Here is a 15463-nt window from a genome sequence, read left to right as displayed (position 1 = left end):
GGAAGGTGTCCCTGCCCATGGCAGGGGGGTTGGAACTAGATGGTCTTTAAGGTCCCTTCCATCCTAAACCATTCTATGATTCAGGCCAGGACCTTGTCCTCTGGTGAGGAATGAGGATGGGAGGCATTTGAATGAGGACCCCCATGAGGCATTGATCTGTTATGGGCAGATGAAGTGTAATGCTGAGTATCATAAAAATATTGAGACCTTTCTGAACTTGGTTGGATTTTTTTGGTTTATTTTCCTGGGGCAAGACTGGTTCTTACACATTTTGTGAAATTCCATCACGTGATGTGGAAACAGAATTTCCTCTGAGGATGAAGCTTCATCTCTGCTCTGCTAAACAGACCTGCAGGACTTCCTAGAAGAATGATGTTCCTGATGGTGGTGAGCTCTTACAGCATGCTTGTGTCTCGGGTAGTCCTTGGCCAGTGTGCAAGGAGATGAACTGAGCAGCACAAGAAAGTGTCGTGGGTTGTCATGTTTAAGCAAAAAAACCCTGTGCCTGTATCACAGGTGTTTCCTGGCAGGAGAACTGAGGAGGGCTTGTGATTGATGTTCCCAGTGGTATCCATATGAACAATAAATAATTTATGGTTGAGCTGTAAAAAAAATAACTGCATGTGCTTTTAGATTGTGTCAGTACAAGGTTTCACAATCTGAAGGACTCACCTATGGGCTTTCCACTACACAGTGACACTGATGTCACAGGCATCATAATTCTGTGTGCAAGTGCTTAGAAAAATGGTCATGAAAGGGAAACCTAAGAGGGAAGGTAAGAAGGAGGCTGAACAGTAACTGGAATATGTCACAGTAAAACAGGGGTTTCATCCTAAATACCATCATGACCAAGTGGTAATTCACTAACTGCTCTCCTGAGGTGCTGTCTTCGTTGGGAGTTTTTGCCTGAAAGTAGTGGAGAGTAGAATCGGCTATGTAACTCTTAATTTATGAGAAATCCTGAGCTGCTAGGAGTGTTGACTCCCAGCTGTTTTTCAGACCGTAGGTTGCAGTGCCCAACGTAGGCAGTTTAAAACCTACTTCATCCCATACCAGCATCCTCATCATCAACCCACTGACTGTTCTGGAGTGCGTCTGTTTCTCATTTTGACCAGATATTGTATCTCAGCCTAAAAAATATTTTATCAGTCAGAGCTTAATAAATTTAGTATGTTCCTACAGAAAATTGCTCTACCTAACAAAATATTTTTGTCAGAAATTGCCCCAGCAGTGTGGACCTGCAGCAGTGTTGATAGCTGCGGATGCCATCAGCTTCAGCTGAGCCAGGGTTCCAGAAGTAACACTGATTTTTCAGAAGGCCGAGATTTCACCCGTTATATGTGTACACTTACAAACGAGGTGCTGTCAGGAAAAATTAATTTCTGTGGCTTTGGAAACAAATTTAGGCTGCCATAATATAAGCAAGTTTATACTAGCAGCCTGATTATAATGAAATGTTGTTTGCAAATCTGAGTGATTATAATAATAACCTTTTCCAGCTGAATAAGATCTTAATAATTTTGTGTAACAAAAATACTATTGCTGTTAGTTCATAAGCAGATTTCCTAATTATGCCCATTTTCCATCTCAGCTATCTACATTTTTTCCAGTGTTAATCATCATATTTTGACTTTTAAATGCTAAAATATGATCTTCCCCACACCCTAAGAAAAGGAAAGCTTAGAGCTGCCTTGGCTGTAGAAAGTGAAGTCAGAAACTTTCTCTGTACCAAAGACAACTAGAAGATGGAAACTTTACAGAAAACACATTTAAGAGCATGTGTTTTCTTTCTGAAGTGACCAGATAGTTTTCTTGTTGATGGATAACAAAAAAGTACAACCTCTTAATTGAAAGAATTTACTGCCTTTTCTTATGTTGAAATTACAAATTCATGGGGTTTTGGTGGTTTTTTTTCCTTCCCTTTGCATTTGTCAGTTTACCTGTTAGCTCAGCTCAAGCTGCTAAAATAGTATGGTCTAAAATGCCTGATAAGGAGTTCAGTCTACCAAGTTCAGGCTGTGCATAGCCCAAGGGGCGCTGGGAGGTCCAGTGGACCTTTCCTCCGTGGACAGCAGTGTGAGCTGCCCGGGGAGGATGGCTCCTCCGCCCCAAGCCCTCAGGGACCTGCAGAGACAGCACTCCTCTGCTCTGTTAGCTGAGTGGCAGCAGTTCATAGGATAAGTATGTCACAAAAATGGGAAGTTGCTGTCTGAATCCCTGTACTTGTGTACCACAGACGGTGCGTGGCATGTCAGCAGCCAGACAGATCCTCTGTGAGGAGTGTCAGGTGAAGATGCTTTTAACACCCGAGGTGGTATCTATCGTAGGAGCAGCTGGTTTTTGCTGACCACTTAATAGATTTTCTTTCTCTGCATCCTCTGAGTCCTAAAAATAATAGACCCATGTTTACTACCTTAATTTCTCTAATAATAGTCACTCTCCTTGTTAATTTATCTATTCAGAAAGCTACATTGCAGTCACTTAGCAGTGTCTGTACAAAGAAGGGGGAGGGCGGAAATGTAGAAAAGCCAAACAGGAATTTTTAACGAGTAGCTGTTTTTCTGTAGTTACTATTTAGGTTACAAGCACGAATGAGCTTTATTCAAGTTTTTTTTAGACAAGAAAAGGGCTGTATTTATGTTAACAGAGGACAAAAGGATAAAATAAAGCAATGCCTTTGACATTTCAAAAGCATAAAGTTATTTTTTTCTGCCTAGCATAGAGTTTAGGAAGTAAGAGACCATATGGTGTTTTTCTTTCCTTGCATGCTTACATGTTTGTGCCGATATTTAAGGGTTTTTGAGGGGAAGGGAATATGTGTATAATGCAAATTTCAGGACTGTTATACCGTGCATGGAACAGTAAAATCTCACTTAAACACACGGGGGCACCAGTAGCTCAGCTCGGGCAGTTTATGGCACTTCATAACAGGAAATGTGAAATCCTATTTTCGTTTTCATCTCCGTACATTTTCATTGCCTCCTATACAAGAAAGCCTCTTGGGTGGTTTTTGTGTTTCATTTGGTTGTTCTGGTTTTATTTCTGAAAAACACGTAAGGCGAGATGATGATTGATAAAGGTGCTGGCGTGACAGCCCTCAGAGTCTGAAGTTTTCCATCTGCAAGAAAGGCGTCAGGCTGTCAACCTCAGTGGCAACATCAAATGATGTCTCTTAAATCCTGATCGTTTCTAGGAGTAAGAAAATATGATGCCTGTTTGGGAGGCTTTTGACTCTCCTGCAGAGGCTGCTTATAGCTACTGAGAAAAGGCTGGGGTTTATTTGATTATTTTGAAAGGAAATAAATACCTATTTATTGTTTTAGAGAAAACTAGTTACTGCTTGCCTGATTGAGATGGTAAAACTCAAAGGAGTCTGGAACATTATGTTGATATTTCTACTGACAACTGGTAGTGAATGACTTGTCAGCACAGACTCTGTACAAATAGCACTTTGCATGCAATCTACTGGCTGTAAAATTATGCAGATTACTCGTGCATGTTAATAATGTCGATTTTGTTTATATCTTCCTGATAAGAAAACTAAGACGGAAAGTGCTGGATTACCATGCTGTCTGGCCTGTAACATACCTGCAAGATGGCTACTTGTTTCCTACGTTACATTAAAATCTTCTTATCAGAAAGTTGCCAGAACTTATGAATGCACTCAGCGAAACCAGCACAGAAACGACCTTTGCACTCGTTCCCTTTTGGGCTAGTGTGGGGCTGTGCTTATACCCAAATATATTTGGACTTCCTTGGGCAGCTGGAAGTACTAACCATTGATACGCGGGAGTATGATAGCTGGGGGCCAGCAGACGTGGCAACGCCGTGGCTGCGTCCTCTTTTCTCTAGCAGACATCCTCTGTGCCAGCGTTAGATGTGTAGGATTCCCATGCTCCTGGGCTGGGGCAAACCCCCCGCAGCCAATTCTGTTGCTTCGGAGGCACTTTGTAGTGCCAATGTAGTGAGAAGAGACCACGCAATCACTTGGGATTTGGATTATTTTATCTGTTCTATAGGGAAAGTCATGCTGTACTTAAGATGTAACGTTACATTCACAGGGGGACTGAGTTTGCTGAAGCACTCATGACTTGAGTCGAACGCTGCGTTATGGGCCTGATGTTTAACAAACAAAGTCAACCCCCAACTTCACTCTACTAGTCTCTGCTTTCAGGGAGTTTTTTTGCAAAGTACTGAAATAGCCCAAGAAATAGGATTTCAGAATTCAATATGGACGGCTCAAATTTGTAACACAAATTGCTACATTTTTGTAAAATACATTAATATGGTAGACATCTGGATTTGTATAGATCTGACTAAAATACCTATAATTTTCTTTGTATTTTATTCCCCAAATTGTAATGTCAAACATAACCAAAATTTGAGTATGAAGCATGGTGCACGTCATAAGAGAAGCAATTTAGAATACAAATTCCTGAATTTGAAAGGTAATGACGGTGCCAAATGACTCTGCCAAATTACAGGGATGGTTTATGGTGGATTTTATTTATCTAAGTGATAGGCACAGCTCTGTGAAGAAATTGAACATTAAATGATTATGCCTATAACTCCACATCAGGAAAATAATGAGGTGGTATGACTTTATTTGTTCTTTTTTTGGCCTGCAATATCTTTGCTTCCATCTGAATTTATAAGCCATGACAAGCAGTAAATAACAAGAAAGCGAGTTGGTGTTTTTATTGCTATGTGAAGGTGGTATTGTGTTACCTCAGCGTTTGACAGCTTTCCCTCTTGAGGAGCAAGGGCACGATCCAGCAAAGGCTGTGGTGTTAGCACTGTGTGTTCTGCCACTTCTGAATTTGAGGAACTGCCCTTCCTAGACACCCCTGGGCTGCAGGAGCTGCGCAGGCACTACTCTCGTCTCCTCGGTGTGCCTGCGGAGAGGCAGGGAAAGGTCCCAGAAGTAGTGTGCTCATCAGAGAAGCCAGGCATTGAGGAACACAAGAAGAGAAGTTCATTACTCCCCGTTTCTCTCTAGATATTTGTTGTTTGCATGTGGATCTAAGGGACTTAATTAGATCTGAGGCTTTGCACCTTCTCTTGAAACGACGTGTTTATAGAAGTCCTTGTGACTGCAGGGGGGTGTGTGGGTGTCACATCTTTTTTTTGAGGAACCAGGAAGATAAAGTGACTCCAGCTCTTCCAACCTCCCACTAACCACTGTTAGGGGATGTAGACTACTGCTGCTCTTCATAAAGTCATCTTCAAAAGATGCCACCAAAGGAGAAAGCAGTTTGAGATGGAACTCTTGGCGGGCGAAGAAGGGTGGCAGGTCTGTAGGGATTTAGAATTAAATAGATTCTCATGTACCTAGAGGTAATTAATGAATTAGAATGGGATTTTTTAGTCACTTTTTTATATATATATATGTTACTAGGAAGAAATAATCCAATAAGAGAGGTAAGAAACCTGAGAAGGAGAGGGAATACAATAGCTTCTGTATTGTCTGGTGCTTTATAGTACTTCTGTTTTCTAGTGTTGGCAGATGGTATATCGAAACAATATGAAACTCTAAATTTCATCTAGCAATGGAATATGGTCCATAAGTATTTAAAAATCTACCAGTGAAGGTTGTCCAAATTATGATGAGCTCTTGTTTTCAAATTTTTTTTTTCCCTGATTGTTTTTTACATGCATAAAATAAATCCCTGGACACATTAGTTAGGATTTATACTTTGTTGTAATTGTTCTCAAAATCATGTGCATTTCCCCTGCTCCCATATGAATTTTAAATTAACTTGCAGTAAGAAAAGCTGTTAAAATTTATTTGGTTCTATGAAAAGATATTTTATAAGTCTAGACAAAGAAGAGATTCTTGCTTTTCTTGATTGTGGTGTGGTATTCAGGAGATAGGATCTCTGGCATGTTCCAGAGGTTTCCAGAGCTATTCTCTCTGTGCTTCCCATCGTGCGTGCTTTCAGCAGGGCCCTCGCGGCTGCTGCAGGCATGAATGAGAACAGGGATGTTCTCAGCCTCTGAACAGGAGGGAGGAAGAAGCTGGTTTCTCCCCTTGGGATGCTGTAGTACATCAGGATAGCTGGCCTGAGTCCCTCTTGCAGTGCCAAAGAGCAGTGCTGGGCCTGGTCTTACCTGGCGCGGCTCTTCTTCTTATGGCTCTCTTGTCTTCACTGTGTGCTGACACTTTTATTCAAGTGCAAAAGAAGCCTCGTTGTGACTCAGGCCACCTTGGCAGAAGTTTTGAATGGGAAGTCCTCTGCTTCTGGAGTTGTGAGGTTATACTGCTCACCAGAGCAGAGGCTCAGGGGCCCTGTAGCCCCGCACGCATACTGTTCACGATGGGGTCATTAGGGGGAGTTAGAAAATCTACCCTGATGGCAGCTGTCAGACAGGCACACAAAGCTTTTAAATGCTTGTGTTGAAGAATCCGCTGGTACTTGGAGCCATCTGTATGGAAAATAGAATTGGAGTGACTGTGAACTGGGAAATGAACAGAGAAACTTCATGAAGTTCAGTGGAGCAGTAGACAGAAAATACAGTCCTATTCTGGACGATTCTGGTGCCTCCATCGTCTCATCGCCAGGAGCGTCTGTATGAGTGTGTTGACATTGATGGAACATTTAGGCTTCTCCTGCAGGCAGTGTCAATGCCAACGACTAAAGTGCTCCCGTCTTTCCTTGGCCCATTTACATATATAGGGTTGAAATAGTGTCCCATCCCTCGTGAGGGAAAAAGTAGGTCACCGGTTTCCTATTATTGCTCTGTTTTATAAACCACGTGCTGCACACATGTCACCAACAAGGTAGTGTTCCACAGCTGCAGGCGTGTGGTGCTTGCTGGACGTGCTTCTCTTGCCTGCTGACGCGCGGTCGCTGGAGGTCAGTGTGGCCATGAGGGCCCGTTGCTGCGGGCCGCAGGTTGCGCCGTGTTTGTAGGAAGGGTAAGCTTATCCTCACGGGGAAGCGCGAAAGCTTTCTGCTCATAGTGGAGGGCAAATCAGTGCAGTACGATACAGAGAGGACTGCTCAACCAAGGAAGGCATGAGAGATGGCTTTTGTGCTCTGTCAGCAAGTGAGCTGCTGGACTTTTTTAATTGTGTGTGCAATTTTGAATAATTAATGTCATATAAGCTACTGTTACACCCATGCCTCTCTCACAATAAATTTGTTACTGTGGTCCTAACCACTTCACAATAAAAGCGTTTCGTATCTTAAATATTTGTACTGTTTGTAATTAAAATATGGGATAAAATGGAATCATTCACTGAAAGCAAGGTCAGTAATTGTGCAATGTATGTGCTTAGGGCTTTAGAAAATGCATTGAAAGGATTTTGTCCCTCTGCAGTGAAAAATTAAAATTAGTCTTTATAGTTTTAAGAAACTTTGTGTCATTAAGGAGAAGACAAGCTGACTCTGGAATCTGGGATGCTTGAGTATGTATAGCTGTAGTTGTCATGGGTTTCCCGAGGCATGCTCTTGAATGGTTAAGGAAGTTGGCTAGGTCTGCATTTTTCCATTCTTGGTCTTCCTATGCTCTTTCTCCTTCTCTATTCTCTTATTTAGCAGCTTCTGTTGAATAGAGAAAATGTGATAATTTATAATTTTTTCTGTACCTCTCATTTCCTGATCTTAATCAGTCTTAGTAACCAGGAGTAGGGCTCTAGAATGAAGCTGACTAAGGATGCACAGGGAAAATGGCACGGGGGTTGTAAAGCTTTTAGTGATGTTGAAAAGGATATGGAAAATGAAAATGCATTTTTTTGCATTTGGGATTTTTCTGACAGTTTGAATTAATCAGATTACCTGGTGGGGAGTCTACAATGAAGAAGAGGAAAAAGGAAGTTAGTGGACAGTGTCGCATTTACTACAAGAATACCAGAAAGCATACTGGCAAACTTGCCTTTGATTAGGGATGAGACATCATTTTTGAATGTGACAATGACACAGCAAAGGTAGATATGGCAAGGTAACTGGGGACAGAAGGGCAGGAGAGTATGGAAAGCTTTCACAGTGAAAGGAAAACGAGCTGTCTGTATCGGAGAGGACACACCGGAAAATGTTTTGAAGGTTTTTCCCAGTGATTAGAACTAATAGTCTAGATGAACAAAAGATTTTGGAAAGTAGTGAAGATGGTATTGCATCTGTGATTAATACCTATTTATTCCCTTAGGAATCTTACACAAATGGGTGAGGCTTCCCTTACAGCTGGTATTTGCTTGGAGTTTGTACAGCTCAAGATCACAAGAAGTGCAATTCTTACTCTTGGGGGACTATTTCTCTGTGCATCTGAGAATGGCTTGGACCCTTTAAGAATCTGCTTCATGATGTTTAAGAGAAAAAATATGAAAACCAAGGCCGCTAGCATGACACTAATAAAGGGCTTTAATTTGAGATCTGGGATGTATTTACTCGCAACTGATACTCATCATCTGTTTTATGTTGTATCTCCTTGCTGAGATTGGCCAAATAAATGTAGTAAGATAAATGGGGTAACCCTGTCTACACCGTGACTTGGGAAAATGTTCTAATCTGACTGAAAGGCAAATTTGACCTGTTATTTGTCTTTAATATTCTACAATCATTTTACATTTTTGAAACTCCTTTCTCACTGACTTTCTTAAAATGACTCTTCTGGGGGGCAGCGTTGCCTGCTTGTATTTGACACAGAGGATTGCTTCTGAGAGCAGATTTGTTTCAGTTGTGCTTTACGCTACCAATAGATGGGCATCTAGAAATTCAGTGGGCTGACAGCGTTTCCATCATATGTGTTGTATTATGGGAAATATTCAATACTGGCAGGGAACTAGTTGCTCTTTGCAAAATTTTTTTTTTTTTTTTTTTTTTGCTTTTGACTTTTTGTTTTCCTCCAAGAGCGAAGTGGTTATGTTGTCTTCCCACCCATAGATACCATATAGCTCCTACAAAGAAATAAGCTAAAATGTGTGCACTTTAAGTTTTTAGTCATTCCAAGTATCTCTAATTGAGATAATAGCAGCAGTTGGTGAGATGATTAAAGACTTTTCCAGAATTATAGGAATGGGAAGAGGCTTTGTTCCATCTTTTGTTTTCCACTCTGCAACAGTTCAAGACCAGTGTCAGAAGATGGCTACGTATGTGTATGTACCTCAGCCCAAAAGACCTAAACTTCTAGTTTATCCTTTAGGGATGTAAAATAACCACATGCTCACACAGAAATCCTGCACGTGCAAGAGAGCTGATTGTTGGGTTTTGAGGTTTGATTTTTTTGTTTTGTGGTGGTTTTTGTTTTGCTAGTATGTGGCCCACAGGCCAGTTCATACAAGAAATAAGGAGAAATGTGGGAAAAACCCTGATTTACGTAGCTCATCCTTTCAGTATAGGAGTGTTTTCTGCATTGTTCTACTGGATTTTTGATAGTCCAGGTTCAAATAATTTAACAGTGGTGTCCCTTGTGCTTCCCTTGGATAAGGGAATTACAAAAATTCTTCAGTATTTAGTTGTCTTTTTCCTTTCAGCCTTTGTCTCAAGGTTTGGTCTGGGTCCAAGAAACCCATCTTGTGCTATTTTTGGAGATGACTGTGTATGTTTGTATCACATTATTTTGACTTGGTAGCTGCAGTGTATATAATACTAATATGTTTCTTCTAATCAGTAACATTACAGTATCAAAACCGATGCAGCGTGTGAATTACTGTACGTAATGCCCTTATTTGGTATATTCATAGCATTTCATTTTTATTATTGCAGTCTTATACTGAGTGCACTATTTATCAGAATTTATAAGGAATGAGGTTTGCTAATGCTATGAAATCACTCAAGTGTGCTAAATCATGGCACCAGAGCAGGTGCTATTGTCCTCAGCTCCTTTGGAAAGAAAGGAAAAACTTCTAAACGATCCTGGAGATTTATACCTAAAGGAAACAAACCTTTATATTAATATAAAAAGATTGTTTTGTACTCAGTCAAGGGAATTTTTGGCAGTCAGTTTAAACTTACATGTATATATAGCACACTGGAGCCTGCTAAGTACCTCTGTTTTCTTTATGGATGGAGCTGTGGTGCCAAGAGGTCTGCACCACATACAAGCGTAGATATGCTTCTGTCTGATGGATTGTCCCATACTGAACCACATTGTATACAGGATGTTCAAACATGTATTGATTATGTGGTTCTGTAGTTTACAGCAGAATCATAACCTGGTGCTTTTAAGTACATACATGACATCAATCTTCATGTGAAGGGACTCACATACAAAAGAAATATTTTATGCTATAGATTAGGCGTTAGATTAAATGACATTACATGTATATTACAAATTTTTTAACCTCAGCACTATTGTATTTCTTGTGAATCTACACAGTTCTTGCAAGTATCATCTTTGTGTTGACTGTGGACTGTAAAGTTCATATTGCATATAACACTATTCTGGTTTTAGTACCAGGTCTCGTGGTAGGCTGTAAATGAAAACCTCATATAATGCAGAGGAAAATTTTTTTACAGGGCTACTTTTATGTTTGTTATGTATCTGTAAAACTTTCCTTCAATATTGCATTAAAGAATAAAAACTTGAAGGGGAAGATTAGCATGTTGATTTAGATTTTAGTCCATCATGCAAATAAAATTGAAGTGATAGGCTTATAGACTAACTTGCTTCTGGTACTATAATGTCAGTTTTCAATCAATTATTTGCAAAATACAGACAATTTGACTCAACTACCACTTCTAAATGTAGAAATTAATACAAAGTTTGCCAAGACTGCTTTATGTTAAGAATTTTTGAAAATGGTTATGTTAGCTTACAATGCCTAGCTGTATAAAAAGATTATTTAGGCTGGTAGTATTTGTTTGTAAGTTGGGACAAGAGTTCCTGAGTGATTCTTCTGGAGCAGCTTTCATGCTCAGAAGCTTTATTCCAGTCTCTTGGATCTATGAAAATTACAGAAATTGAAACTGAGACTATTCGGTGATAATACAGTGATCGTGCTATTTACCCGAACAGTTGTGCCTGCGTTCACTCTTTACCTCACATTTTCCAATCATTTAAATTCCTTTTCCTATCATTCATTGTCAGTGGAATTTACATGTTGAGTCTATGTTGTTATCCCTCATTATATAGGGTTTTAAGAAAATATTGCTGTTCTGTCAGATAACCATCTTAGTACTCAGTAACTACATTTGCTGTTGCTGCAGTGTGTATGGTGGCTGTATTACAGCAGGGGAAAAGAGCACGCTTGAAACTAAGTCTTTATTTGTCTGTAGTTCAAAAGACCAGTACTTAGAAAACGCTGCAAGTCGCCGGGTTTTAGCCTGTAGATGCATTTGGCCAGTAATGTGTGCAGGAAAGATCTGGAGCAGATGAATACTTGTAGAGAGGCATAGAGAGAGAATGGCCTGAGCTTGGTTCCCAGACCTTTAGTGGAAGATCCTACTTGTCGAAGGCAAGGTGCCCAAGCAGAGATGCGCAGAAGGCTGTAGCACGCCCCTTCTGCGTGTGTTTGCCCAAGAACAGGAAGCCCATCATCGTGGCCTCCACCACTGAGTTATAAAACTGCTGCACACTGCTGTTGTAACCCTGCAGTGGTGGTGCTCCAAGTCCCACAAGGCAAACATAAAAGTCTGCATCTAGAACTGATCTATTAAATAAAGGTATAAAAGTCACTGAATGTGATGTTTCAAATCATAATGACTGGTGTGTAGGTGTACCTATTGTTGATGGGAATTCTTGTGCATGGACTCTTAATCACTTTTCACTGTTACTGCAGGCAGCTCCGATTTGCATTTAAGAAATGGTTTGATTTAAAAATAATTTTTTTAGCTTTGTTTTATACAAACAAATTTGCTATATCATCTTGGGTCCCCCCACATGACACGATTTATTAATGTATTTCTAGGCTGTGCAAACAGCCTTATTTCTTTCTACAGTGTCATTAACTGTCTTTTTGCCATGATGCTGTCTTGCCATATCTTCTTCAATTATTAGTTGCTACAATGAACAGTCATAGTATCAGTGACTGAAGATGATTGTGCAGTAAATGTATTAGGTTCCATTACTGTCTCATGTTTCTTTTTGTTTGCATTTTCTTACCTATAACTTACATAGTTAAAGAAAAAAAACCCCTAAGATTAATAATAAGTGGCTGATTTTGTTTCCTAGTTTCATTTTTCATTACCTGAGTTATCTGATTTAAGTTATAGGGTTATATTTCTAAAAGAGACTTTTGAAATCTAAACTTGGATCTGTCTGGATAACAATTATGTATGTATTTTAAATCTAAGTCTGGATTACTTGGAGCAGCAGAAGCACTTACACACAGCCTTTTTACAAGATTAAAAGTGTAAATCATCTTTGCTAGGTGGTGCGCATGAGGGTCTCCAGCACTTGGGTCCTTATGGCAATATCCCAAATATCGTGGCTGAGCTGACAGGAGACAACGTACCCAAGGATTTCAGTGAAGATCAGGGATATCCTGACCCTCCAAATCCCTGCCCTATTGGAAAAACAGGTAATTCTGCTGTAGCCTTCGCACCTCTGTCTTCATCTTTAGTATTTCAGTGCTGTACTACACCTGATCAGCAACAGATGTTTCCTTTCATTCTCTACCCCAGGAGAAGAACTGGTGAGCTATTGGGTGGTTCAGATGAGATGGGGATTTTTTTAATACGTGCACCTTCCGTACTGCTGTAGGACTGCTGGAGAAGGTCAGGTGGAAGAAATCAACTTGACCTCAGAGTAGAAGATAGAGATTTATGATAGCATGTAGTTCCCGAGGGAGTTCATTTTTAGGCTGGCCCCTGAAAAAAGTTATCATTCTGTACATACGAGATTTACCCTTATTTTAGAGACTTTTCATTGTGCCAAGAGGAATGAAACTGTCTGCCCTGATCTCCAACCCAGACCATGAGTCAATATTTAAGATACCTTGGCTCCAATCCACATGGCTTTATAGCTCACTGAGGGTGCATCCTTGCCAAGAAACGGAGAGCTACGTGGACGTACCCCAGTCCATCTCACGCAGGCCTGCTCTGGCAGAGGAGCAGCGCAGCCATGGAGTGCCAGAGCCGTACGGTACCCGAGACACCCGGGACGCCCCTCCGCTTGCAGCTGTGGATACGCCAAACCATGAGGGTGGCACGTGCTGAAGGATCTCTAAAGCACCACTGCATGTGCATGATATAGCCATACCCGAAGGGAATTGATCTTTTTCCTCTTATTTGAGCCAAGGAATGATTTCCAGTACTGAAAGTAGTAGTAAAATACCCATTGGCTGCCTTGGGAGCTTGAACTGGCAATGAGCACTCTATTTTTCTCTCATATTTTATTTGTGAGCTAAGAAAACCTTTCAAAATCTATTCTATTTAGTCGTCTTTTATGTTACTTGGATAATGCAAAGCAGTTGCCTGTATTCTTATTAAAAAAAAAATGTTCTAATTAGCTTAGAATTGATAAAAAAATAAATCTTTGTCATGAAAAGCTTTGCAGACAGTGTTTTCACATTTCATTCAGAAATAGGACAAAATTTCTTCCCTTACTGTTTTCTATTACAGCTTGTTTGGTGATGAAGCCTGCATCTCTTCTGAAATAATATCTAATCTTCCATTTTGTTCAATGGAGCTGTTGTCTGACAGGTTGCAAATGATGGATTTGGGTTTTCTTGCATACACATAAACATTACACACAGACTTTCTATCTTCTGTGCCTGACCATTAGACTTCTGTTAGTGGTTAGACAGATAAATTAAAAACCTGGCATCCAGAGAAATGCCTTTGAAAATCCCTTCAATTTTTCTTTCACAGGTGAAATAAAAAGTGTTATCTAAGCTAATAGAGTCAGACCTGAACATGGGGAATTCTTAGGGAAGTGCTGTACACTCAGATAAATAGCGCTGTCATAGGTATGCTGTGAGTGAAGATAGTATCTACTAGCATTAGAGTAAAATGTTTTTCAGAGCCTTAAATGGGAATTCAAGTGGTGACTGTATTATGCATACAAATTCACCAGAGCCTTCCTCAATCAGGTCTGTGGATTTGCTTAATGGAAAACAATTTTTCCAGTCACTGTCTACATACGCACATTCCACAGCAGGAATACATAAGCCTGGAGCACTTGAGCTTGAAGACTTGAAGAAGGATTAGCAATCACAGAGGGCACACATATGTCCAGCTGCCCTTTGTGTTTTCTGCCAAGACACAGACACTCTGAGAAGGTCTACCACATTCCTGTTGGCACCTGCTTCTCTCTTGAGAGGAGCCTGTCCCTGCTGAGACTGAAATAATTTTTAAGTGCTTGTAGTTAACTTTAATGGTTTCTGGGTGAGTTAGCCAGTATGATGAGTTTTCTCCTGTTTCCTATTGGCAACTCTATGTTTTTTCCCTAGTTTAAGGAGCAGAGGGAGAAAGCAGGGTCAGTTTGACTTAGAATAACCTCCTCAGGTCATTGAATCAACTCATTAAGTCAAGTCTTTACTGTTTCCCACATCTAAGGGAAAAAGACAATCCATCTGCAAACCTTTTTACATCATGATCACAGAAGGACAGAAGGGAAAGCCCACAGGTGTGTTCTCTGGAGTGCCTGTGTTCTGGCCAAGGTAGCTGCTTGGATGCCCAGCATTGTGCCGGGGGTGGTAGGAGCTCCTTGGGTATGTCTGAGAAGAATTTGCAAGCTCCCCAGGATGACAAAGCAGAGGGAGCTCCAGGAGTTGACTATCCAAAGAGCTACTCTGGCCTCAAGTTGCCGAATCTTTGCTTAATCTAAAGATGACCTATTTTGGTAAAAAGTCCATAAGTTGATGTGACACTGTCTACAAAACCATCCATTGTGATTAGAGGTTGTTGCTGGACCCATCATATTAGTTGCAATCTGCAGAAATGTCTTCAGTATAAAACTTCTACAACATTGCATTTTTATAAGATCTTATGATGAGTAAATAATTTTCAGCCATTTTGAACACAGTAGTAAACCAGAAATGGAGTTCCATGAAGAGCTAGTCAGTAAGGGCATGAAGAGCTAGTCAGTAAGGGAAAACTCTCTTTGTTCACAACATTGTTTTACCATAGGCTTCAAAAGTACTGCTTAAACAATTTCTACAGCTTCCGGTAGGGATTTAAAAATGAAAAGAGGATGCCTTCTGAATCAGAATAACATGCGATTCTATGTAAAGTCAAGCTCAGTCACTAATTTAAAAGAAAAACAAAAAAGAGAGGGAGAACTTGGACCATAAATTTCTTTAGTTTTGGAAGTTTCATTAAGCTGTGGGGTTTTAAAAAATATTTAAATATATCCAGACAACCTTGTTTTAAAAAAAAAAAAAAGCAACCACACCCTGATATTTTACAGTCATCCAGTTCTTTAAATCTTTTTTTTTTTAATTGAATAATTGCATTTAAGAAGTTTGCTGATTAATGTGGCACATATCATGTGTTTCAAAGCTACTAAGCACTCAGTGCTTTCTGACATATTTTTGCAGTTGATGATGGCTGTCTAGAAAACACCCCAGACACAGCAGAGT

At 40.2% G+C, this 15463-nt stretch overlaps 1 protein-coding gene across 1 annotated transcript in view; it reads left to right on the top strand.

The window, feature by feature from the left end:
• SCG5 (secretogranin V (7B2 protein)) overlaps positions 1-15463 on the top strand; it is a 29358-nt gene that overhangs the window by 3729 nt on the left and 10166 nt on the right. Inside the window, 2 exon segments of the mRNA XM_010148539.1 lie at positions 12311-12460; positions 15422-15463. The exon segment at positions 15422-15463 is cut by the window's right edge and continues 8 nt beyond it. Of these exon segments, the coding sequence (XP_010146841.1) occupies positions 12311-12460; positions 15422-15463 (192 nt within the window).

Source organism: Eurypyga helias, unplaced genomic scaffold (genome assembly GCF_000690775.1).
Source record: "Eurypyga helias isolate BGI_N326 unplaced genomic scaffold, ASM69077v1 scaffold17213, whole genome shotgun sequence".
Taxonomy (NCBI): Eukaryota; Metazoa; Chordata; class Aves; order Eurypygiformes; family Eurypygidae; genus Eurypyga; species Eurypyga helias.
Note: the sequence above shows the minus strand (reverse complement) of the source record. Positions and strands in the feature narration are given on the sequence as shown.